This window comes from Oncorhynchus nerka, linkage group LG22 (genome assembly GCF_034236695.1).
Source record: "Oncorhynchus nerka isolate Pitt River linkage group LG22, Oner_Uvic_2.0, whole genome shotgun sequence".
Classification (NCBI taxonomy): Eukaryota; Metazoa; Chordata; class Actinopteri; order Salmoniformes; family Salmonidae; genus Oncorhynchus; species Oncorhynchus nerka.
The window spans coordinates 66,613,688-66,640,904 of record NC_088417.1 but is presented as its reverse complement, the minus strand read 5'-3'; the positions used below and the strand labels follow the sequence as shown (position 1 = coordinate 66,640,904).

General features: G+C 41.4%; 2 protein-coding genes across 3 annotated transcripts in view; one reads left to right on the top strand and one right to left on the bottom strand.

Moving 5' to 3' along the window:
• si:ch211-283g2.1 (sodium- and chloride-dependent GABA transporter ine) overlaps positions 1-27,217 on the top strand; it is a 57,864-nt gene that overhangs the window by 7,897 nt on the left and 22,750 nt on the right. The window contains exons 4-13 of one of the 2 annotated variants that reach the window (XM_029627645.2): positions 7,398-7,530; positions 7,794-7,928; positions 14,965-15,068; positions 15,253-15,377; positions 15,599-15,711; positions 18,685-18,825; positions 19,448-19,547; positions 19,621-19,721; positions 19,848-20,015; positions 22,180-23,774. In XM_029627645.2, coding sequence (XP_029483505.1) covers positions 7,398-7,530; positions 7,794-7,928; positions 14,965-15,068; positions 15,253-15,377; positions 15,599-15,711; positions 18,685-18,825; positions 19,448-19,547; positions 19,621-19,721; positions 19,848-20,015; positions 22,180-22,308 — 1,249 coding nt within the window. In that variant the 3' untranslated portion in view covers positions 22,309-23,774. Of the gene's footprint in view, positions 1-7,397; positions 7,531-7,793; positions 7,929-14,964; positions 15,069-15,252; positions 15,378-15,598; positions 15,712-18,684; positions 18,826-19,447; positions 19,548-19,620; positions 19,722-19,847; positions 20,016-22,179; positions 23,775-27,217 lie in introns of those variants that run through there. The other variant, XM_065007325.1, reaches the window with a different exon arrangement.
• The window catches only part of LOC115105516 (dehydrogenase/reductase SDR family member 11), a 49,850-nt gene continuing 47,795 nt past the window's right edge, over positions 25,163-27,217 (bottom strand). Inside the window, exon 7 of the mRNA XM_029627644.2 lies at positions 25,163-26,730. Coding sequence (XP_029483504.1) covers positions 26,689-26,730 — 42 coding nt within the window. The 3' untranslated portion in view covers positions 25,163-26,688. The remainder of the gene's footprint in view (positions 26,731-27,217) is intronic.

The following is a 27,217-nucleotide window of genomic DNA, read 5'->3' as shown; positions in this document are numbered from 1 at the left end:
TGGTGCCGGCTCACCTGGGGTGACGCCAGAGCGCCCTGCCTGCTGCCTCGATCCCCAGAGAAACCCACCCGGCACCGACCGGCAGTTTGACCTCTGCGGCCACAGATGGTGCACGAGCTGGAACCCCCTCTGGTCTCCCTGGGTACCGCCCCTCCCAGCTCCATGGATATCAGAGAGGGCGTGCGGGAGGTTGGAACCACCAGACCCCGATCTGAACGTCCGCGGGTTGCCAGCAGGTTGTCCAGCCGGATGGACAGGTCCACCAGCTGGTCGAACGTGAGGGTGGTGTCTCTGCAGGCCAACTCCCGACGGATGTCCTCACGCAGACTGCAGCGGTAATGGTCGATCAGGGCCCTGTTGTTCCATTCCACGCCGGCAGCCAGGGTCCTAAACTCCAGGGCAAACTCCTGGGCGCTCCTCATCTCCTGCCTCAGATGGAAGAGGCGTTCACCTGCTGCTCTACCCTCGGGCGGGTGGTCGAAGACTGCCCGGAAATGGCGGGTGAACTCTTCAAACTGGTCCAACGCCGCATCTCCCTCTCTCCACACGGCGTTGGCCCACTCCAGGGCTTTCCCGGTGAGGCACGAGACGAGGGCGGACACCCTCTCACAGCCCGACGGAGCCGGGTGGACTGTGTCCAGTTATAGGTCTAATTGTAACAGGAACCCCTGGCATTTTGCAGCCTTCCCGTCATACTCCTGGAGCAAGGAGAGACTAATCCCACTGGGACCAGGTGGAAGAGGGGCACTCAGGGAAGACCCCGGTTTTGCTGGTGGAGGCGCTGGAAGAACTCCCTGTCTCTCCCAGCTGTCCATTGTCCGGACAACGCGGTCCATGGCGGTGTCAAGATGGTGAAGCATTGCTGCATGCTCCTGGACGCGCTCCTCCACCCCTTTACCCGGGGTACCTGCTCCTGCTGACTCCATAGTTTGGGTCAGTGATTCTGTAAGGGGTGTGAACTGGCGGCAGAGAAGTCAGACGCAGGAGAGAAATAACAGTTTCCAACGGCGCAGTTTATTAACAAACACCCACCGGAAAACAGAATAATACAATAAGCAATCACCGACAAGGACATGAGGGAGAACAGTCCCCAAATCCAGAACAGACTTTGGGAGGTGCACAGTACTACATAGAGCCATGACTACATGGAACTCTATTCCACATCAAGTAACTGACGCAAGCAGTAACATTAGTTTTTTAAAAACACCTTATGGAACAGCGGGGACTGTAAAGCAACACAAACATTGGCACAGACGCATGCATACACACACACAATAACATAATGTCACGTTCTGACCTTAGTTCCTTTATTATGTCTTCGTGTTAGTTTGGTCAGGGCGTGAGTTGGGGTGGGTAGTCTATGTTCTTTTTTCTATGTTGTATTTCTGTGTTTGGCCTGGTATGGTTCTCAATCAGAGGCAGCTGTCGATTGTTGTCTCTGATTGAGAATCATACTTAGGTAGCCTGTTTTCTCCATTTTGGTTGTGGGTGATTATTTTCTGTTTTGTGTTTTTCGTCACCTTACAGAACTGGTTCGGTTTCGTTTCATTCTCTTTGTTATTTTATTTAGTGTTTTGAGTTTAAATAAATATATCATGAACACATACGACGCTGCACTTTGGTCCTCCTCTCCTTCCACCGAAGACAACCGTTACACATAAGCACTATACATACACATGGATTTAGTACTGTAGATATGTGGTAGTGGTGGAGTAGGGGCCTAAGGGCACACAGTGTGTTGTGAAATCTGTGAATGTATTGTAACGTTTTTAAATTTGTATAAACTGCCTTAATTATTCTGGACCCCAGGAAGAGTAGCTGCTGCAGCTAATGGGGATCCATAATAAATACAAAATACATTGAGCTATGACTACGTGGAACTCTATTCCACATCAGGTAACTGATGCAAGCAGTAGAATCAGATTTAAAAAGCAGGTAAAAAATACACCTTATGGAACAGCAGGGACTGTGAACTAACACAAACATAGGTACAGACACATGCATACACACTACACACACGTACACATTTTGCATTGTAGATTTGTGGTAGTGGAGTATGGGCCTGAGGGCACACACTATTTGTGGTAGTGGAGTATGGGCCTGAGGGCACACAACACAGTGTGTTGTGAATTCTGTAATGAATGTATTGTAATGTTGTTAAAATTGTATAGCTGCCTTCATTTAGCCAGATCTCAGTTAGAGAGCTAACGGGGATCCATAACAAATACAAAAATTGCCCTGGTATTTCGCAAAGATTATCCAAACCCAAAATTGATTCTTCCCTCGCTACCATAAAGAATGAATACTTTTTCAATGTAAATTTTGCCAATTTGACGACCGCACAGAGGCCACATTCCCCTACTTGCGTTACTTGCAACTGGAAAGCTTGTTGCTCACTAGTCAGTGAATTGCTTTTCGCTGCAGAATTAATTTGTTGTCAGATTTACCTCTCCGCTTGATTAACATTTTCTTACCCCAGGCACCGGTAATGAGTTCAAGAGTATGTTTAGCAGTGACTACACGCATTACTAAGTGAGCGAAATTAAATTCCACTCTCAATGCGGCTTGAACTATCTTCACCATGTGGAGTGCTGGCCCACCACCCCTGCAATACCAGTTTTGGCGGTGGGTTTCAACCCTGCCATCAAAGCGGAGGTACAAATTCCCGCATCTTCATTAAAATGATCTGCTAGTGCCAGATTGGTGTGCAACGTGTCTTCCATCCTATCAACATACTAACGTACCCCCCCATTTTGACTCTGAGTGCATCTACTAATTTTGCTAAGGTCAGGGCGGAAACAAAATATTTCCAATATCTGTCACAAATAATAAAATGTGTTCTTGCAAGGTTGCTTGGTCACATGCCACACAAAGTGGACGACCAGGCGGGAGCAGGGTAGTTTCCGACTAATTGTGCCAACATTGCTCTTGGCAATAGGGAACGGACAACATGATCATAATCACCACCATGGAATCCAAAAACTCGTCCCTGATTCCTTAGGAAACTGATAAATTCCTGATCCTCTTTAACCGGGACAGGTGCTTCTTTCATTATGCTAAGCATTTCAACAATACTCAGCGGCTGGTGTTGGTGTTTAATTTGGTGTCGTGTTATAGGTTGGCCATCTGGCAGTATGGGGATCCCTCCCTCTGGGAGTATCAGCCCGGGGTAATAAGTCATCGCAACTGCATGAGGACAAACCGGGCGCACCTCTCTATGGTTTCCAGGGTCCTTTGGATCTATGATCCAGTCCAGGACAACTATGTCCCTGCATTTGACCCTGCATATCTTTATTTTGAGCTTTATTGGTTCTACTTTTCTGTTGATAAAACACCAACATCAAAACGCTTGTATATATTGAGCTCGCGATTTGTCAGTGTGCCATGCCACAACAGCATCTCTGATTTCTTTATCTGATAGGAATTTTCCATCACCATGGAAATGATGACCAATTTGATCCAATTTGCTAAATTTTCCCCATACTCGAGCCGAATTGGTTGATTGTTTGTGATCTTTCTTTAGAGCATCCATGGCTTTGCTAAATTTTTCCTCTTCTTTTCCCCCTTTTACGGGAGTGTGAGACACCATGGATGCTATTTCAAGGCTGGTTATTTCTGCCCCTCTCTTGGCGGTGTATAGGGTGTTTTAGATTGCTTCACTCACGTCTCTATTACACGCCCTCTATTAACACATTTGGTTTCTAATAACTTCTTAATGCCCCGGTTCTTGTACAGTCTCATTATTGACAGACACTAATGCCAGAAATCGCCTATACCCCACTCCGGGTATTAATTTATCAGGTATTACCAAACGACAGAGACTTTCGGCATGGACTACTTTTCTACAACCAAACATATAGTATATGGATGTGCTAATTTCTCTGAATACCACATAGACTACAGACACCTAAACAGACTCCAACCTCTAATCTAACCTAATTCCTCCTAAGCACATAGTGCCCGCATATCTCCAGTCTAACCTACTGTATTAGGGGCTAAACCATCCTAGGCACACAGTGCCTGCAATGCCTAGTCTAACCTATTAGGGGTCTAAATCCTCCTGAACACGCTGTACCCGCAGTGCCTAGTCTAACCTATTAGGGGGCTAAACCCTTATACAGTGGGCCTATTGAATAAACTCAGGCTTTCAGGTCTGTATCCTTTAATTTTCTTTAGAGACATGCCCCAAGAGATTTACAGTTATGCACACTCAAGTTCTGTTTTTTGTCTTATTTCTTGGTTGTTTCACAAAAAAATATATTTTGCATCTTCAAAGTGATAGGCATGTTGTGTAAATCAAATGATACAAACAGCCCCCCTATTTTAATTCCAGATTGTAAGGCAACAAAACAGGAAAAATTCCAAGGGAGATGAATACTTTCACAAGCCACAGTATATTTATCCCCTTTTAATAGGCGTTGTCAACTCCTTACACATCTAGACAACCAATACATCTCTGTTGCTAGGCAGGAATTGAATTGGTTCCTCTCACTGGTGTCGTCATTGCGCTGCCTGTTACTAAAACCTTTGTGGGTTTGGAAGTGTATGTGTCAGATAGTACTGCTGTAGGAGAGTCATTTGCTTTATCTTGGCCAGGTTGCAGTTGTAAATGAGAACTTGTTCTCAACTAGCTTACCTGGTTAAATAAAGGTGAAATAAAAAATAAAAACATAACAATTGTGGTGGGCCTCTCTGGCCCCCTCCCAGAGGTTTCTTCTCACTTCATCTGTTGATTTGACCTCGAGACGCAATCCTTACTCCCCTAGTTATGCAGCCGGCCTGCCTTATCAGAGACTAACAATGGCCTTTCACCTCTCTCATCAGAAACATGGAACAGAATATGAAGCTTCTACTCTCAGTAACTTTCCATATTCCTAGTTCCCATCTACCCTTCATTGACCCATATACAGTACCAGTCAAAAGTTTGCACACACCTACTCATTCAAGGGTTTTTCTTTATTTTTTACTATTTTCTACATTGTAGAATAATAGTGAAGACATCACAACTATGAAATAACACATATGGAATCATGTAGTAACCAAAAAAGTGTTAAATAAATGTTACAGGAATTAAATTCCTCTGTTTTAATAACAAATTAAAATTAATCACTCTGTCAATTCATAAGAGGTTGTAAGACCTTTATTGGTATAAAATGGACAGAGACCAGCCTTTGAAATGAACCAGCTGCGTTTATTCTCGTGAGTACTGCCCATTACACATTTTACCACAGGTTATAAACTGAAAATGACATCATTAGTTTCAGTACTAGCCCATGTCATCTCCGCTGTAGTACAATGGCTGTTTGGTTCTCACATGTCTCTCCCTATTTACGATAATATATGACCGAGCCAAGGTCATGCTTGTGTAGATAAGCCTTCTAGCCAGACTGGCTATAAGTTCATTCATTTCTACCATGGTACAGACAGTCATTGTTCTAATTCTTGATTATATTTACACACATTATATTCAGTACTAGGATTAAAAAGAAAATTCATACATATACAGTAACATAATAGTATTCTGATTAGTACATATACAGTAACATAATAGTATTCTGATTAGTCAGTCCTGATTGAAATGTATACATAATTAGTCATCATTGATGAAAATTCCCTTAACAATAAATCAAAATATTTGCCTTGATGACAACTTTGCACACTCTGCTTTTCAAGCTCTGTCAAGTTGGTTGTTGATCATTGCCGACTTAAGTAAGAACTGTAACTAGGCCACTAAGGAACATTCAATGTAATTTTGGTATGCAACTCCAGTGTATATTTGGCCATGTGTTTTAGGTTATTGTCCTCCTGAAAGGTAAATTTCTCTCCCAGTGTCAATTGGAAAGCAGACACTTCTCTCCCAGTGTCAATTGGAAAGTTTTCCTCTAGGATTTTGCCTGTGCTTAGCTCTATTCCATTTCTTTTTATAAAAAAAACTCCCTAGTACTTGACGATGACAAGCATGCACATAACATGATGCAGGCACCACCATGCTTGAAAATATGAAGAATGGTACTCAGTGATGTGTTGTGTTGGATTTGCCACAAACATAACACTTTGTATTCAGGACATAAAGTTAATTTCTTTGCCACATTCTTTTCAGGTTTACTTGCGTTTTTGCAAGCAGAATGCATGGGAATATTTTTATTCGGCACATGCTTCCTTCTTTTCACTCTGTCATTTAGGTTCGTTTTGTGGAGTATCTACAATGTTGTTGATCCATCCTCAGTTTTCTCCTATCACAGCCATTAAACTCTGTAACTGTTTTAAAATTCCCATTTGGCTCATGGTGAAATCCCTGAGCGGTTTCCTTCCTTCTCCGGCAACTGAGCTAGGAAGGTCACCTGTATCTTTGTAGTGACAGGGTGTATTGATACACCATCCAAAGCATAATTAATAACTTCACCATATTCAAAGGGATATTCAGTGTCTGCTTTTTTATTTTTACACATCTAACAATAGGTGCCCTTCTTTACGAGGCATTGTAAAACCGTCCTGGTCTTTGTGGTTGAATCTGTGTTTTAAATGTACTGCTCTACTGAGGAACCTTACAGCTAACTGTATGTGTTGGGTACAGAAATTAGGAAGTCATTCAAAAATCATGTTCAACACTATTATGGTACACAGACATTATTAATGCACATAGACAGCAAATTGTACTCCTGAACTTATTTAGGCTTGCCATAACAAAGGGGTTGAATACTTATTGACTTTTTGACATTTCAGCTTTTAATTTTGTATTAATTTGTAAAAATTCTGAAAACATCATTTCACTTTGACATTAAGGGGTATTGTGTGTAGGCTGTAACAAAACATGTGGAAACATTCAAGGGGTGTGAATACTTTCTGAAGGCACTGTATGAAAATACCCTCAAACAAAATATAATATTCTGTACTGTCTCCTCATATAAACATTTGATGTCAAATCCCAAGTGCTGGAATATAATGAGCCAATTAAAAGTTTTATATTCACTGTATTCCAGGTGAATTTGACCTATGACATAATCTCATTCCACATCACATAAATCACACAATCAGTGATTTGATTAATTAGGTAAAACTACCTGACCTATGGTGACCATTGGGGGGGGGGGGGTCACTTAATAATCAGGTTAAAGGTCATTATTACTCAAATAAACAATCCAACCTGAATCAAGTGAAATGTTTATGGCTGAGCAGCAGTTTTGTGATCAATATAACTTAGATTATTGGCATCAGAGCTGTTGTTTGTGTCTCTGTGTGTGTTATGGGTGTGGCGGTAGGCTTGAGGTTAAAGAAGCAGACTGGGAGCTAGAGGGTTGCCGGTTTGAACCCCCGGGATGCTTGCGGGGAGATCTGCAGGGAGTGAGCTGGCAGCCTTGGGTACTGTGACAGCAAAAAATAAAGCAAATGTGTTGTAGTTATAGGATGCTGGAGAGGACAGGGGGAGTGGAGGAGAGCGGGGTGCTGCGATGGGAACTCTTTCTCCTGCTCCTTTTGGCCTGGATCCTCCTCTACTTCTGCATCTTTAAGGGGGTCAAGTCAACAGGGAAGGTAAAAGAGAAAGAAAGAGACAGATAGACATGCTGACACAGAGAGAGAGATCAGGACTAGTTCTATGATATGCTTTCCAAGTAAAAAAAGATGAGTGAGTAAATGTTCTTATCTCTGTTCAGTCATTTTTTACTCTTACGTCGACATAACATTTGGCTCTTTTACATTGATTCAGAGTTAGTCCACGTTTTTGTTGATTTTTGGCCATTGTGAACATTTTATAATATCATATTTTTACTACTATTTCTGTGTGTCTCCTCCAGGTGGTATACTTCACGGCTCTCTTCCCATATGTCATCCTGTTAGCTCTGTTGATTAACAATGTCCAGCTCCCAGGAGCTATGGAAGGCATCCGCTTTTTCATCGTGCCAAACTGGGAGAAACTCCTGGAGTTGGAGGTAAGAGGACTGAGGTACAGGCCCGATCCCTAACCTTGAAGGCAAAGTTTGCTTTTTTACAACCAAATCTCTCTTTTTGATGTAAATTATATGTTATAGAAGGGTCCAGAAATTTTTTTCTCTCGATTTCACTTGTTTTTGAGAAACTTAAAAAAATACTTTCCCCCTTTTTTATTATAATATATTTTTTACTCCCTTTTTCATGATATCCAAATGGTAGTTACAGTCTTGTCCCATCACGACAACTCCCGTACGGACTAGGGGAGAGGCGAAGGTTGAGAACCGTGCAACCTCCGAAACACAACCCAGCCAAGCTGCACTGTTTCTTGGCCAATTGTGCACCGCCCTATGGGTGTCCCGGTCACAGCCGGCTGCAACAGAGCCTGGACTCGAACCAGGATCTCTAGTGGCACAGCTAGCACTGTTTTTGAGAAACTTATCCCAACCAGTGATTCACTGTATGCTACCGCATACAGGGCTATCGCAGAGATTGTGTACACATGAAATTGTTATTTTGAGCTTTATCCGCACCATTCTCTGTGTAGCCTGCTACTAAAATCTCATAATAAAATGGAATATAACGTTGCGGATTAAGTTCGGAATGACACAACATCTACTGACCTGCATCACTATACTGAGAGCTTTTCCGTTTCTAAAATGACGCATTTGGGTGTTTCTGGAACCTCTGTTTAAATTTTTTTCGGAGCCCCCTGTACTGCACAATGAGGATGAGGAAGTGAGTCGCTGGTTTGGCTAAACATAACCCGAAACACAACCAAAACAAACTGCAAATGCGTCCAACAAGTTTGTATTCACAAGCTTGATGTAGTCATTGTGTGCAAGGAATACGGTATCAAACACTAAAGCTTAGACTGCATTTATACACTATAAGCAAAGTTTTCTAAATACTTATGACCTCTTCAAATGTGGGGATTAGATACATAAAGTGATTTAATTTCTAAGTTTTGAGCCAAATAAAAAAAGTAGCTTAACTGTCCAAATAAACTCAGCAAAAAAAGAAACGTCCTCTCACTGTCAACTGCATTTATTTTCAGCATCCATAACGTGTGTTAGTATTTGTATGAACATAACAGGATTCAACAAAGAGGTGGGTGGGGGGGAAATCAAAAGTAACAGTCAGTATCTGGTGTGGCCAGCAGCTGCATTAAAGTTCTGCAGTGCATCTCCTCCTCATGGACTGCACCAGATTTGCCAGTTCTTGCTGTGAGATGTTACCCCACTCTTCCATCAAGGCAGTATCTGGTGTGGCCAGCAGCTGCATTAAGTTCTGCAGTGCATCTCCTCCTCATGGACTGCACCAGATTTGCCAGTTCTTGCTGTGAGATGTTACCCCACTCTTCCATCAAGGCAGTATCTGGTGTGGCCAGCAGCTGCATTAAGTTCTGCAGTGCATCTCCTCCTCATGGACTGCACCAGATTTTCCAGTTCTTGCTGTGAGATGTTACCCCACCCTTCCATCAAAGCACCTGCAAGTTCAGACATTTCTGGGGGGAATGGCCCTAGCACTCACCCTCCGAGCCAACAGGTCCCAGACGTGCTCAATGGGATTGAGATCCGGGCTCTTCGCTGGCCATGGCAGAACACTGACATTCATGTCTTGCAGGATATCACGCACAGAAGGAGCAGTATGGCTTGTGGCATTGTCATGCTGGAGGGTCATGTCAGGATGAGCCTGCAGGAAAGGTACCACTTGAGGGAGGAGGATGTCTTCCCTGTAACGCACAGCGTTGAGATTGCCTGCAATGACAACAAGCTCAGTCCGATGATGTTGTGACACACCATTTTAGACCATGACGGACCCTCCACCTCCAAATCGATCCCGCTCCAGAGTACAGGCCTCGGTGTAACGCTCATTCCTTCGACGATAAACGCAAATCCAACCATCACCCCTGGTGAGACAAAACCGCGACACGTCAGTGAAGAGCCCTTTTTGCCAGTCCTGTCTGGTTCAGCGACGGTGGGTTTGTGCCCATAGGCGACGTTGTTGCCGGTGATGTCTGGTGAGGACCTGCCTTACAACAGGCCTACAAGCCCTCAGTCCAGCCTCTCTCAGCCTATTGAGAACAGTCTGAGCACTGATGGAGGGATTTTGCATTCCTGGTGTAACTTGGGCAGTTGTTGTTGCCATCCTGTACCTGTCCTGCAGGTGTGATGTTCGGATGTACCGATCCTGTGCAGGTGTTGTTACACGTGGTCTGCCACTGCGAGGACGATCAGCTTTCCATCCAGTCTCCCTGTAGCGCTGTCTTAGACGTCTCACAATACGGGCAGTGCAATTTATTGCCCTGGACACATCTGCAGTCCTCATTCCTCCTTGCATCATGCTTAAGGCACGTTCACACAGATGAGCAGGGACCCTGGGCATCTTTCTTTTGGTGTTTTTCAGAGTCAGTAGAAAGGCCTCTTTTAGTGTCCTAAGTTTTCCTTACTGTGACCTTAATTGCCTACGGTCTGTAAGCTGTTAGTGTCTTAATGTCCGTTCCACAGGTGCATGTTCATTAATTGTTTATACGTTCATTGAACAAGCATTGGAAACAGTGTTTAAACCCTTTACAATGAAGATCTGTGAAGTTATTTGGATTTTTACAAATTATCTTTGAAAGACAGGGTCCTGAAAAAGGGACGTTTCTTTTTTTGCTGAGTACATACAGTACGGTGTTAAGTGTATGAGTTACATGAGCTACTTCAATGAGCAATGAAGAGGTACAATATAGGCTACACCCTGGGGTAAGTGTATAAATTGAGCAGTATAGTAGCAACAGTTGTGATGTGTGTGTGGGCATGAATGAGTATACAAACCATAAAGGACACCTTCCTAATATTGAATTGCACCCCCCCCCCCCCCTTTTGCCCTCAGAACAGCCTCAATTCTTCGGGGCATGTGCTCTACAAGGTGTTGAAAGTGTTCCACAGAGATGCTAACTTTAATGCTTCACACAGTTTGGGTGGTGGACTATTCTTGATATACACAGGAAATTGTTGAGCGTTCAAAGGCACACATTGCTAGATCTCTGAGCTGTTTCCCAAAACCACCATTAGATGCTTCTTTTGTCCTGTGATTGGAAATTAGGCCATGTAGCCCTTTTCAGCCTAGCTTGGAGTCCTCTTTTCTTTTCTTTGTCACTACCGTTGCCTCAGATCATCTCGGCCAGGAGCAACAGGTATAAGGCCGCTGTGCAGAGAAGAAAGGAGCAAATGTAGTATTCCAGGTCCGGGAGGCTGAGAAATTGGTGTGTAGCTTTCGATTCTTGATCCAGAAGTGTTAGTCAGTCGTAGGAAATTATTGCACAAACATTCTGAGCAAACAAAGTACTAATTGACGCAAAAAAATTGCCATAAAAAAGCAAAGTAGAAGATGCTGGCCCAGACGACATCCAAAGCACCATCCTCAGAGCATGTGCAGATCAGCTGGCTGGAGTATTTATGGACATATTCAATCTCTGACTGGTCTCATAGATTTAACATAGTAAATGTAAATCTGGTTACTTAAGGCAAAAACAAAAGGAGGGTGGTTTGTCAGGGTGGATGGTTAGGTATATAACGTGAAGTCTAGCAACCCAAAGGTTGTGTGTTCGAATCTCATCATGGACGACTGTACCATTTGAACTTATTAGCAACTCTGCAGCTATTTCTTTGCTACTTCCCAACTACTTAGCATGTTAGCTAACCCTTCCATTAACCCTAACCTTAACCCTTTTAGCTAACCCTTCCATTAACCCTAACCCTTTTAGCTAACCCTTCCCTTATCCCTTTAACCTGACTTCTAACCTTAACCCCAACCCCTAAAGCTAGTTAACATTAGCATCAGCCACCTAGCTAACTTTAGTGACAACAAATTGGAATTTATAACATATCCTACGTTTGGAAATTTGTAATATATTGTATGTTTTTCTAATTCATAACATATTGTACGAATTGCAATTCGTAACATGTCACACAAAATGGATTATGGATTAATACATACCATATGAAATGCAACATGTCTTACTAAATGGAGTGTCGCAGATATAGGTACGGAATAATATGAAGTGCTTTGAGACCACATTGAATCTCACAATATCCCAGTCTGTTGTCCCCACTTGCTTCAAGATATCCACCATAGTTCCTGTACAAAAGAAGGCAAAGGTAACTGAACTAAATGTCATAATGAAGTGCTTTGACTAGTTAACTAGGCTAGTTAAGGCTAGCTTTGACTAGGCTAGTTAAGCACCATATCACCTCCACCTTATTCGGCACACTAGACCCGCTGCAATTCGCATATCGCCCCAATAGATCCACGGACGATGCAATCGCAATTGCACTGCACACTGCCCCATTCCACTTGGACAAGAGAAATACCTACAGTGCATTTGGCAACTATTCAGACTCCTTGAGTTTCTCCACATTTTGTTATGTTTCAGCCTAATTCTAAAATGTATTAAATAATTTCCCCCTCATATATCTACCACAATACCCCATAATGACCAAGCAAAAACAGGTTTTTCGAATTTTTTTCAAAATGTATAAGAAAAAACTGATCACATTTTACGTAACTATTCAGACCCTTTACTCAGTACTTTGTTGAAGTCCCTTCGACAGCGATTACAGCCTCGAGTCTTCTTGGGTATGACGCTTCAAGCTTGACACACCTGTATTTGGGGAGTTTCTCCTGTTGTTCTCTTCAGATCCTCTCAAGCGCTGTCAGGTTGGATGGGGTGCGTCACTGCACAGCTATTTTCAGGTCTCTCCAGAGATGTTAGATCGGGTTCAAGTCTGGGCTCTGTCTGGGCCACTCAAGGACATTCAGAGACTTGTTCCAAAGCCACTCCTGCGTTGTCTTGGCTGTGTGCTTAGGGCTGTTGTCCTGTTGGAAGTTGAACCTTTGCCCCAGTCTGAGGTCCTGAGCGCTCTGGAGCAGGATTTCATCTGTTCATCTTTCTGTCTAGTCTCCCAGTCCCGGCCATGATGCTGCCACCACCATGCTTCACCGTAGGGATGCCAGATTTCCTTCAGATGTGACGCTTGGCATTCAGGCCAAAGAGTTCAATCTTGGTTTCATCAGACCAGAGAATCTTGTTCTTCATGGTCGGAGAGTTCTTTAGGTGCATTTTGGCAAACTCCAAGCGGACTGTCATGTGCCTTTTACTGAGGGGTGGCTTCCGTCTGGCCACGCTAAAGGCCTGATTGGTGGAGTGCTGCAGAGATGGTTGTCCTTCTGGAAGGTTCTCCACAGAGGAACTCTTTCAGAGTGACCATCAGGTTCTTGGTTACCTCCCTGACCCAGGTCCTTCTTCCCCGATTGCTCAAGTATGGCCGGGCAGCCAGCTCTTGTATGGTCTTGGTGGTTCTAAACTTCTTGCATTTAAGAATGATGGAGGCCAATGTGTTCTTGCCGACCGTCAATGCTGCAGACATTTTTTGGTAGCCCCAGATGTGTGCCTGACACAATCCTATCTCGGAGCTCTACGGACAATTCCTTCAACCTCATGGCTTGGTTTTTGCTCTGTCAACTGTGTTACCTTATATAGACAGGTGTGTGCCTTTCCAAATCATGTCCAATCAATTGAATTTACTATAGGTGGACTCCAATCAAGTTCTAGAAACATCTCAAGGATGAATGGAAACAGGATGCACCTGAGCTCAATTGCGAACTCATTGCAAAGTGTCTGAATACTTATGTAAATAAGGTATTTCTGTTTTAGTTTTGTCATTATGGGGTATTGTGTGTAGATTTATGAGGATATTTTTATTGAATCAATTTTAGAATAAGGCTGCAACATAACAACATGTGCAAAAAGTCTGAATACTTTCTGAATGCACTGTATATACATGATACAGTATGTACACTGAACAAAAGTATAAATGTAAAGTGTTTGTCCCATGAGCTAAAATAAAAGATCCCAGAAAGGTTCCATACTCATAAAAAGCCGATTTCTCTCACATCATTTTGTGCACACATTTGTTTACGTCCCTGTTAGTGAGCATTTTATCCTTTGTCAAGATAATACATCCACCTGACTGGTGTGGCATATCAAGAAGCTGATTAAACAGCATGATAATTACACAGGTGCACCTTGTGATGGGGACAATAAAAGGCCATTTTAAAATGTGCAGTTTGGTCACACAACACAATGCAACACAGATGTCTCAAGTTTTGAGGGAGCGCGCAATTGTCATGATGACTGCAGGAATGTCCACCAGAGCTGTTGCCAGAGAATTCAATGTTCCTTTCTCTACTATAAACTTCCACCAATGTAATTTTAGAGAATTTGGCAGTACGTCCAAACGGCCTCACAACCGCAGGCCACGGGTAACCACACCAACCCAGGACCTCCACATCCGGCTTCTTCACCTGTGGGATCATTTGAGGGGGATGCTGAGAAGGATTTCTGTCTGCAATAAAGCCCTTTTGTGGGGAAAAACTCATTCTGATTGGCTGGGCCTGGGTCCCCAGTGGGTGGGCATGGCTCCCAAGTTGGTGGGCCTATGCCTGGGCTGTGCCCCTGCCCAGTCATGTGGAATCCATAGATTAGGGCCTGATGAATTTATTTCAATTGACTGATTTCCTTATTTGAACTGTAACTCAGCAAAATCTTTGAAATTGTTGCATGTTGCGTTTATATTGTTGTTTAGTATATATATTTCAGACATATCTTTTTCTGATATTTATTAATTTCTTTCTTTAAATTTAATTTTTGGGGACTATTTGTGTTGCTTTTTTATTGTTAGGTATTACTGCACTGTTGGAGCTAGAAACACTAGCATTTCGCAAGCATTTCCAGTAAACTTTGATTTGATTTTAAATAAGCCATAGATAAGGATCTAAATCATATCAAGAGAAGGGGTTCGGGAGGAGTTTTTGTGAAGACATGTCGAGGTCGGGTGCTGCTGGTAAAGAGCTTGGATGTGTAATGGTTAACTGCCATCTAGGGTGATTGTTAGGATAACATTGTTATTCTATCATTGTGGATGAGTTTTATGGTGCTATTGGAGGTACAGTCCATTATTAGACAGAATTCCTTGTGTTTTGTTCCAGGTTTGGGTCAACGCTGCAGCTCAGATCTTTAACTCCATTGGGATAGGCTTTGGCTCCCTCATGGCCATGTCCAGCTATAACAACTTCAACAACAACATATTAAAGTGAGAAGCTCATTTTGAGGAGAGTTTGTAGGCAGGTCAAATCAGTTAAAAGTCAGTTCAAATACATTTTCACATTGTTACGGTGTCCATATTAGGTCAATCTCAGCAAGTGCTGTCCTAATATGGACACCGTACAGCATACTGGATTGATTCATCCATCATATTCCTTTTTTTCCCCCCACAGAGACACCCTGGCTATCTCCATCACCAACTCCCTGACCAGTATTCTGGCAGGTTTTGTCATCTTCTCGGCATTCGGCTACATGTCACATCTCCAGAACATACCTGTCAGTGAGCTGGCTGTAGATGGTGAGTTTGTGTGAGCAAACTAAAGATCATTTAGGTAGGGGAAATAATTTTGGACAGCTGACGCAAGACCACACATTTTCATTTAGGAAATGTACCATTTCTAGTTACTGTGCATGTATTTGAGGCAAAGCATACTAATTTCACCAAGATTGTTCCATATGAGTTTAGACATCAAAGTCATAACAACAATGCATGTGTGTTCTGAATTATTTTGCATCTAGGTCCAGGACTGGTTTTTGTTGTTTACCCACAAGCCTTTGCAACGATGCCAGTGGCTCCGCTGTGGGCAATTCTGTTCTTCTTCATGCTCCTGTGCCTTGGGCTGGACAGCCAGGTAGCTAACTGTACATTACCTAACCTAAACCCACTGTCACATGATACTAAATACACTTTTCTCTTCTTGAAACAGATGCATTTGTCCTCACGTTGTCTTTTTATTTATTTAATTTGTACCTTTATTTAACTAGGCATGTCAGTTAAGAACAAATTATTATTATTTTCAATGGTGGCCTAGGAACAGTGGGTTAACTGTCTTGTTCAGGGGCAGAACCTTGTCAGCTCGGGGATTCAATCTTGCAACCTTTCGGTTACTAGGCTACCTGCTGCCGGTCACGTTCTCTTTGTTTGGCCACATGGTTAAATTATGGTAATTACTATAAATCTGTGAATACAATATCCAGTAAAATGTATAATCTTCTTTCACAAATGATTCCAGGAACCAAAAATCAATCTTTAACTACAGCAGTTCCAGTTCCAATAGAAAGTAATGCAATGTCAAATCAAATCAAATTGTATTTGTCACATGTGCCGAACACAACCTTACTGTGAAATGTTTACTTACAAGCCATTAACCAACAATGCTGTTAAGAAAAATAAGATTAAAGAAAATATTTACTAAATAAAAATGTAAATAAAAAAGGAGTAAAATAACAATAGGAGGCTATATACAGGGGGTACCGGTACCGAGTCAATGTGTGGGGGTACAGGTTAGCCGAGGTAATTGAGGTAATACTGTATGTAGGGATATGCCGATATTACATTTTTGGCCGATACCGATATCCAATATTTTCCTTGCCAAAAAAAGCGATACCGATAGCCGATATTTAACATTTTAGCGGCCTTTTAAGCATTCTAGTACAGTTAAATAGTTAAACACACACATGGACACAGCGGTCTAAGGCACTGCATCTCAATGCAAGAGTCATCACTACAGTCCCTCGTTTGAATCCAGGTGGTATCACATCTGGCAGTGATTGGGAGTCCCATAGGGCGGCGCACAATTGGCCCAGCGTCGTCTGGGTTTGGCCGGGGTAGGCCGCCATTGTAAATAACAATTTGTTCTTAACTGACTTGCCTCGTTAACTGACTTGCCTCGTTAAATAAAGGTTACACACACACCACACTGACCAAAAAGTTATTTTGATGGCATTTACGTATGTCACCATTACCAGTAAAATATAACCAAAACCTATTTCTTTCACTTACTTGTGCTGTTTCGTTGTTCAGTCGTTTCAGGATTTCATCACAAATGTCAAGCAGTGAAGTTTCAGCTCTGTCTGTCCATGGCCTCTCTTCCTTGGTGCGCACTGTCACTGTGTCCGTTTCTATCTTGTCCAGCTGTGTATGTAGCATTTCACATAAACCCTGTTTCTTGTCTGCATCAAAGTAGTGGTCCTTGTACCTAGCATCGAGCATGGAGGCGACACAGTAAAGAGGCTCAGAGAGAATGCCACCGAATCGCTTGTTCACAGCCTCAAGTACTTTTGTAAGTTTTAACCCCACGGTCTGTGTCGGCAGTTTTTTTGAGCAGGCGTTTCAATGCCATGATAGAGGGTATCACGTCTGCTGTATACGCACAAACATGTTCTCAAATGCCATTGAAATGGCAGTAGCGGTATGAGAACCAGCACATTCTTGAGCATGCAATTCGGATTTCCTCAGTACGAAATCCTTGTCAACCCACTGTGCTGTCAGACTCGGCATGCTCAAGGAGCTGACATTGCTGGTCAAAATGTCAGTCATGAAGCTAATAACAGTGACGCCAATAGCAAGTAGCTCATAGATGTGCGTTTCAACAATACTGTTTAACTCCGGTAGCGAAACATCTGAAAAATAGCGCCTACTTGGTAGTGTGTACCGGGGCTTGAGGTGCTTGACCAGTCGGCAAAAACCAACATCATACACAACAGTGAACGGTTGATTGTCAAGGGCAATGAATTACATCATCTTGGCGTTAATGGATTTCGCCTTTGAGTTGTCTTGCTGAAATGTTCTTACTCTTTCAAATGACTGCTCGACTTGAACTTGTTTAGTTGTTGGATGTGTGCACTTAGTATTTTTCTGCTTTTGTTCTGTGTAGCGCTATATTTTTTGTGGTGTCATTACGTCATCTACCTACGTTATATAGGCATGCATGTCAGCTTTGACATCGGTTTTGCCAACATCGGGCTGATGTTGGCATTTTTAGCTAATATCCTCCGATTCCGATTTGCTCACCGATATACCGTGCATCCCTAGTAATATGCACATGTAGGTAGGGTTAAAGTGACAGCCTATCCTTCACATGCAGATAGTGATGCTTAGTTTTCAGTTTGTTTAGGTTTGTCCTACCTGCCAGGTTAAAAGGACAGTCACAAGACTCATTGCCATCCACTGATTGGCCTCATAAAACAGCCATTAAATGATGAGAAAAGAATGTCAAGATTCTAACTGAAGGGCATTATGTATTTTTGACACAGATGAAAAAATGCCAAATCATTGTTACCAGATAGTTGCAGTAAGAAAGCCTTTATTATAAGTGTAAAACTAACAAGGACTCAATAATCCATGCTTTCTGGGAATGCAGTAAAGATATGGGCGGAGCTAGAAAGTTGGCTGTCAGAAGTATTACAGTGTATATGTAAATGTAATCTGTCTGTCTGCATATTTCCAGACATGGAATATTTCATCACTCAACTTGAAAAAACGTATCCTGAAAATGTAGACATCAATCAATTTGCCATCATTAACACAATGGAAAAATGGAAAATATTTTTATTGAAATAGCATGGGCGACTGAGAAAAACAAATAGAAAAAACCCCCCAATATTGCAGGCACTAGGGATGGGGTTGTGAGTATGCGGGTCTGAGCAGATGAGATGTCGTTGTTTGTGTCCGTCTGTAATTTGTTGTTTGTATGTGTATGTTTGTATCTGGTGTGTACTGTATATGTACAAAAAATAAATATGCAAAAATACGTTATTATATTGGTATCTCCATGTTGGAATGTTACCATGTTCTGACTTTAAAAAGTATATATATGTCTCAGTTTGCCATGGTGGAGGTGATGGCGACCAGCCTAATGGATGGGTTTGGAGGGCCCCTGATGAAGTTCCTGAGACACAAGGAGATGCTGGTGCTGGCAGTCTGCAGCACTGCCTTTCTGCTGGGAATACCCCATGTCATGCAGGTACCCTGGAGTGTATGCCTAGACCATATAGGTGTACACTCATCAGACAAATCCAGCACAGCAATAATCCAGGACAAGTAGTGGACTAGACTAGTAATAAAGTGCACTTAGGGTAATATAATTATACTCCACCAAAATGTACACTGTTAGATGAAATCGTGCTATATAGAACCAAAAAAGGATACAATTTTAATAATGTAGTGTGATTAATTCTTTATTAATCTCAGAAACTCAGAACTAAAATCGTATATACAGTAATTGCATCAGATGCTTGATTAGTTTCTAGGTGGAGATGTATGAGAAAAGGTACTAACAAGACTACCTTTTTAAATGCTAAATCTCAGCCAAAGCCCCCCCTCCTTCCAAAAACGTTCCACTTGAAATCATAGCTTGAAATCATTGCTTGAAAACCTTGCCCACACTTTAAGCACCACATTCACCCAACCCTGATACTTCTAAATAATCAGTGACAGAATGCCAAAGCACTGGAACTACTTTTACTCATTAGTCGTTGCATCCCAGATTATTTTAGCATATGTTACATCACTTGATGTAACGTTCTGTCCACGAGAGATTCGTTCTTTCTTACAGCTGGTATTAAACACTCTCTCTCTTTGACCAGGTGGGGATCTATGTATTCCAGCTGATGGACCACTACACGGCCATAGTGTCTCTCATGTTCCTGGCCTTCTTTGAGGTGCTGGCCATCTGCGGACTTTATGGTGAGACCAGTGTGTGTCTAACATATGCGTGTTAGTCATTACAGGAATGAAATTAATACATTCATTCTGACAGGTGTGAGGAGGCTTTCGGCAAACTTAAAGGAGATGACAGGAAATAGGCCTAACATCTTCTTCAGAGTGTGCTGGATGTTTGTGGCTCCTCTTCTGATCACTGTGAGTCATCCTCATTCACCCTAACAGAACTATAGTGTCTACAAATAACTCGCCATACAGTTGACATTGTCAAATGCAATTGATAAAGGTATTTGTATCATCCCTCTCTCTCCTCTGGTGCAACAGATTATCCTAGTGTTCACAATCATCCAGTTTAAACCAGCTCGCTATGAGGACTACGTGTATCCCCCGTGGGCTCAGGGGATTGGCTGGGTCATCGCTATGGCATCCATCATCTGGATCCCACTCGGAGCTCTTCACACACTGTGGGTTCTGCCAGGCTCCTTCACTGAGGTACTGTATTACTATCAATCTCTCTCTCTCTACCTATAGCATTATTTTGACCTTAGTACAACACCTAGCAACCTTGTCAAGAGGTTCTGGATAGGGTGGGGCAGTATCCAGATTTTCATATTGTCATTCCGTCCTTCTCTCATCCCAGGATTTACGGTATTGCCAGCTTAGTACACTTGGGGGCATAAAAAAATGCAAAAAAAGCCCATCGGGCGTCAATTACCAGAATGCAGAATTAGCACAATAATTGCGAATTTCCATGGAAGCTACAAGCTAAATATGCTAACAAACACAAACGAAAATAAACTAATTGCAAAGACAGGCAATCCAGCTCATAAAATGATACATATATAGGTAGGCGCTACCGAATGTAATTTTTGGTGAGTTTGGACATTTGCACAATGTCTCTCATTCACATTCGCTTGTAAATGAACAAAGTTTTAAGGAATGCTTGTCTGAAGGAAGAAAAGTACTGGTTCTGGAGAAGCTTGTATACACGCTGAGTCTGTGTGGAGTCTGGAGTCGCTAGGGCAATGGGCCTGCCTGCTCTCCTCGGAGAAGAGGAGGGGGGGACCAGATGGGCCGACAACGGAGAGGAGACAAAAACTCAAGGAAATCAAAATAGCAGTGGAAGCTGTACAAATTTCTCAAACATGGCAGAATGCTAACACTATATGATGATCGGTCTCCTTATTAATTCCGCCACTTACTTGAATAACTAGCAAGTTAAACTTAGGGGACGCGTTAATGCAGAATTCTGTGTTTTTTACTCAGAAAAAAAGATAAAACGCATAAGAAATATCTTGCTGCGTTTTGTAAACACATGATCTAAAATGCTTTATTGTAATTTCTGCTTGGCATCAGACTAATTTTGAGCTTTAGTTGCTCTTCTCCACTTGGATGAGAATTCAGCAATGCATTCTATCAGCAGACAGCGCTCTGACTGATGTGTAGTATGGTGGTTAATTTCTTTACTATCAAATGAAGAGACAAACTTATCACACAAGTCAGAGTTATACTTAAACTAAATCTTTATTCACTTATTAATACGGGAACAGGTCAATACAACACACACATATAAAGTGAATCGATTGAGTGCTCTACCATAATAATGGCTGGTCAATGAATCACCCTCAGATGATTCGTTGAGAGCCCTGAGACAAAGGCCTTTTATAGCCAAGATACACCCCCTTCAGTCTACATGACAAACAACAGATGTATGGAATGGGTCAGAAGGTTAAGATTTGTATGAAAGTTAATTCACAGCAGACAGTATCTGCTGTAAAAACTGTTCTCATTGTGTAGACATTGTAAATCTGTCATTGTTCAATCTCCAAGAGGCCCACTTTCACTTCACACAGACACAATAGAGTTATAAGAACCCTCTATTCTGTTGCATAAAACAACCATTTGATGCAATTAAACTATTATAACAATCTTGCATTTTTGCTCTCACAGTAGCTACTTTTCTCCAGCACTTTCGGTGTAGCCTGCTTTTCTCTGGTAAAATGCAAGATTAACAACAGGAAATGTAGCTGGCTACATTCATTCTATGATAAACATTAGAAATAGGATGGCCATCCATCGTTTTTGCAAAAAATACCAGCTTTTTTATTGTAAGCTCATTTACTTGCGTGGCTGCCTGCCAAATAGCGTTGCACTTCTGTTGTCATCTGATGAAAATGAATTTATTTTCTGCCGAATGTGTTGAACTAATTAATTTTTCGGTGAAGGAAACTGAAGTTGCATGCCCCTGATCACTCTATTGAAGCTAAAAAACACTGACTTCCAATATAAAACGCGACCCCTGTCAATACACAGCTGGACTCAACTGATCTGGGGAACTACGGTAAACTTCATAATGTGACAGGTGAAACGAAGAAAGCAATTTACTTTATCTCCTAATGTATTGGACAAGTTGACTGACGGTATTCACTTAAAAATTAGCTACAAATATTAACATTTATCGAAAACACTTCAAAGAAATAGTTTCAATGGTAATGAAAAACCATCCCTATTTCCAAATGCCCCAGTATATGGTATATATGGTCTACCGCCCAAGCCTAGTTCTGGTGTAATGGCTAAGCAAAGTTGTTGGACAGAATTAGTCCAAATTCATATGTTGTTAAAGACTTCTAATAATGTCTTGTCTTCCTCCCCCCAGAGATTAGTAAAGTCAATCACCCCCTATGCACTGGAGAACGAGAGGGGAGGAGACACATACCCAAACATAGCAGTCATCAGCTCCTTAGGTAGAGAAACAGAGAAGCCTCACATTCAGACAAACCTCTGATACTGACTCTCCCTACTGATGGCCTCTGTACCAGCCTGGGATTCTGGGACTATGCTAGGCTTGGAGAGCCAGGTGAGGGTTAATTAAGGATGTCAATCCTGATTCACATTGGCACTGGGAACCACACTGTCTGTGGATGACGTGCGTGGCAAAAACCGTCCAACAACATTCCTATTGGTGATGTTTGGGACTTCTGCTCATGGGGAAGTGGGTTGTTCTCCTTCATGGAGTGAAGATATATATTTTTTTTAAACACTGTTATAGTCAATTATGTAATAACAAATAGAAGAAATGGGCCTGGACCCAAGAATATTACCTATCTCTGCCTTGAAAGATCAGAATTGGTCATGAGTGGATACTGGTACTTGATGAATAGACCTTAACCTGTCCATATGTTGCACTGTCTGAACTTTGGTAATATGTTTTCTATATGTAGCCATGGATGACCAAAGTACAACGGTGTGAGAACTGTTAGTTATGGATGTTGTTGTTCTGCCCTTCAAGCATGTTAGCTTTCACTTGAGCAGCACCTTGTGGTTAACACAACTGAGGAGGTATTACATGTATTTCTAGAGTACCACAGTGAGTCATAATACCCATAAAATCTAGCAGTCAAACAGGGATATGGTTCAAATTGTTTTTCCACAGTTCATTTTTTCCAATTTGTAAGTCGCTCTGGATAAGAGCGTCTGCTAAATGACTTAAATGTAAATGTAATTTTTCCAATAGTGGATTTTAGAAACACTTAAAATAAGGGCTGTGTTTTCATGTAGGCTTACCCTGATGTGACTTTTTGATAACTGTGTAAACCTCACTGGGACATGGTGACTTTTATCAATATATTCGCATGTATTACCCCCCAAAATGAAATGCCTTTTTAGCTGCTAATGTGGCTATCATAAAGAACTAGAAAGAACTCTCGATTAACTATCTGTTAGCAAAATTTTGTCATTAATAAATTGGAAAAATGTCTTTAAATTGATAAGTGTTACATTGCACAATACATGTTAGCAACGGTGTCAGCTAGAGGTGACACATGCAGGAGCTTGCAGGAATTTGCATGTCTCTTTGAATGCTAATTAGCATTTTCGAATCGGTGTAATAGAGATGAATATATTGATAAAATTCACCTTGTCCGAGAGAGGTTTACATGGTTATCAAAACGTCACGTCAGAGTAATCCTACACAAAACACAGCCCTTATTTTAAGTGTTTCTAAAATTCCCTGTTGGAAAAATGAATGGTGGTAAAATTATTGGAACCATTTCCGGTTTACCGCTAGGTTTTACAGGTATTATGACCCCCCATGGGGCTATATATTAGTAAAACATGTACAGTATGATGCAGTAGCTATGGATCAGCACAGCAGTTAATAAAATAATCTACCAAATGCAGCATTTGGAACGTATTGTTAAAATATTCCTTATGTAATATGTTGTTTACAATAAAATGCCACAATATGTTTGATTTGGCTGCTGTGGGTCAGGGGGCAAGGAGACCCACAGCTCCGCTAAAACCATTGACAACTACATGCTGTTTAAGGGATTGTTACATAAATGTTACGACTATTTGGTTTTAATAGTCAGAACTACAAATTCCCCATTATTCCATGCAAAACAATTGTACACATTTACCTCTATCATCAGTTATACAGCAAGTAACTGCATGCTTTTCATGATCCGTAAACATCACTGATCATGTAATTTCAGATACATGGAGGTGCCTATCGATTTGACATGTAGCTAGCTAAGCAAACATCATCATTACCAGTCCACGTCCTGGTAAATTGTCAGTCGGACTACTGTCATCACCAATATAGATGGCAAGTAAATCAAACAACATTTGGATATAGTCATCTAGTTTAACCCTTGAAAGTTTGCTTGTTATCTAGCCATATTGACGTGATCTGTTATTAGCTAGCTAGCGAAATTTACGTGGTCCATCAATCAATGTAGCCTATACCTTTTTTCAATTTTCCCCAAAAATGACATAGCCAAATCCAACTGCATATAGCTCAGGACCCGAAGCAAGGATATGCCTATTATTGATACCATTTGAAAGGAAATACTTAAGTTTGTGGAAATGTGAAATTAATGTCTAGAATAATACATTAGATCTGGTAAAAGTTAATACCAACAAAAAAACGTGCATTTTCTATTAAAAAAAAATCTTCTTTGAAATGCAAGAGAAAAGCCATATCATATAGGCGTTTGGGCACAATTTAGACTTTGGCCACCAGATGGCAGCAGTGCATTGCAATACTGCACACTATTTTGTACCAAGTCTGCCAAAATGTGCCTAATTGGTCAATTGATATATCTAAGTGCATAACAATAGAGAACATACACAACTATGGTAATACAAAATGTAAGTTTACACACTCCCAGGAATGTCATACATGACGGATAATTAGCTTCCCTACAGAAAAACACTAACCTTCACACATCTAGATGGCCGGGCAGGGTTGGTGTGGAGCCAGACAGTAGGAGTTCAAACTGTAGAACTCAGTTTTATCAAACTGAAAAGTATGTTACATTTGATCTCTGGGACCCTCAAGATGACTGAATGTAAGTACATTATTTACCTTCAGAGGTGAATGTATCAAACCAGTTGACGTGAGTTTTTTGTTGTTGTGCACTCTCCTCAAACAATAGCATGGTATTTTTTTTTATTGTAATAGCTACTGTATAGCTACTATTGGTCAGTGCAGTTCGATTAACAAGAATTTAAGCTTTTTGCCCATATAAGACATGTCTATGTCCTGCAAAGTTTGCTGTAATTTACATAATTCTAGTCACATTAGCGCACGTTAGCAACACCAATCCCATAGAGGTTAAACACTCTTAAAAACGCTGTTGAAAATGGGAAGTTATTTTTTTATTTAACTGGGCAAGTCAGTTAAGAACAAATTCTTATTTACAATGATGGCCTAGGAACAGTGGGATAACAGATTTTTACAATGTCAGCTCGGGGATTTGAACTAGCTGGCCCAACGCGCTAACCATTAGGCTACCTGTCTCACAATGTTATTGTGACGTTTTATTGAAAACGACCTATAGGCTATATATTATGTATTATATCCATTGCAATCTGACAAATGGTCACTTTCCGTGACTCAATTTATTGGAAAAGTCATGAGTATTTTACACTTATTTACACTTATTAAAATAAGTATTATTTTTTATTTTTTTATTTAAGTCATTTAGCAGACGCTCTTAGTATTATAAGAATAATCAGTAAATATTGTCATTGTAGGCCATATATAATCATACTGTACAACTCTGTCATGTTATGTAAGGCAAAATAAAAAGCCAACTGACTCAAGAGCCAAAGGGTGTGCCAAGTTATGATCATCAGTTGATGGTGCCTATATTCTGAGGGGTTTTGTTTACAAACCTGTCTGAGATTATGCCATCTAGTTTATATTTGTTCAATTAACAGAATAACTAACAATGTAGGGTTATTTAGATTGACAGTAAATTGCTATCAAAAGATGAAAAGATTTAACACATGATCAAAACAAATAATGGTGCACAAAAAGGAGCCACCTTTGACAATCCCTAAATCATTTTTATTGATAAACTTCTACTATATCATACAAGTACACACTTGGGGAGAGTATACTAGTTAGTTACTTCCTCTAGACAAGATGACAGTGTTTTCTTTATACTCCTCCAAATGGATCCAAAGTGCAAAACAATTTAAATCATATGGAAATGGGGTTGTGTAAGCGTGCTTGAATGTCCCTTATACACATTTTCTGATTAGTGATGGTTGACATGGGTTTTGAAAAACATACGAGCAGACTTAATACCAGGATAACCAAATCTGCTTGTTATTAAAAACATAAGACCGTAGAAATGGATTGAGCATCTATGGTTAGGGAGTACAGAATATCAGCCACATCTACCAATAATCAAAGCTAAAATACCTATACAAAAAAAAAAAATATATATATATATATATATAATTATCATTCTTTATTGAATAGCAGTGTTGTCTTCCATCATTTTAAACAGATATGTGTTATGACTTACAAAAACAAAAATGCAATTGATGGCATACTCTTCCCTCTGTCAGGATGGTCAGGTAGAATATATGACCACAGGAGCAACAACCCTCCTCTCCTAAGTTTGCAGTGGCTTCAGAGCAATACACAAAAGACCATGTTGCAGCACTCATAGTAATTCAGTGGTGGTTAAGAGTACCTGCCCACCCTCTCCTCACCACACACAACCACCTCCACGCCTCCTCAAACAGATCCCTTCACTCCACATCCAGTTGAATCCTAGTTTATTTTCGTCGTTGCCGGCAGGGGTCGCTAAGGAGTCGTCACCATGGCTCTATCTGCTCCTTCAGCTGATTCCTTCCTGCTCGGTTGCTATGACACCTGTTCCACTGGCCTCATCTGCACATCTCCAATCTAGAGGCAGACAAGCAGGGTTACATACACAAACAAACTCAACAAACTGCATGAATGTCCTCTATAAAAGAGGTGTTTCAGACTATGCAGGTCAGGACCATTGACAATGTACACTGAGTGCACAAACCATTAGGAACACCTTCCTGATATTGAGTTGCACCCCTTTGCCCTCAGAACAGCCTGAATTCGTCGGGGCATGAACTCTACAAGGTGTAGAAAGCGTTCCACAGGGATACTGGCCCATGTTGACGTCAATGCTTCCCACAGTTGTGTTAAGTTGGCTGGATGTCCTTTCGGTGGTGGACCATTCTTGATACAGGAAACTGTTTAGCGTGAAACCCAGCATAGTTGCAAATCTTGACACACTAAAACCTGTGCTCCTGGCACCTACTACCATACCCCGCTCAAACGGACTTAAATCTTTGTCTTGCCCATTCACCCTCTGAATGGCACATACACAATCCATGTCTCAATTGTCTCAAGGCTT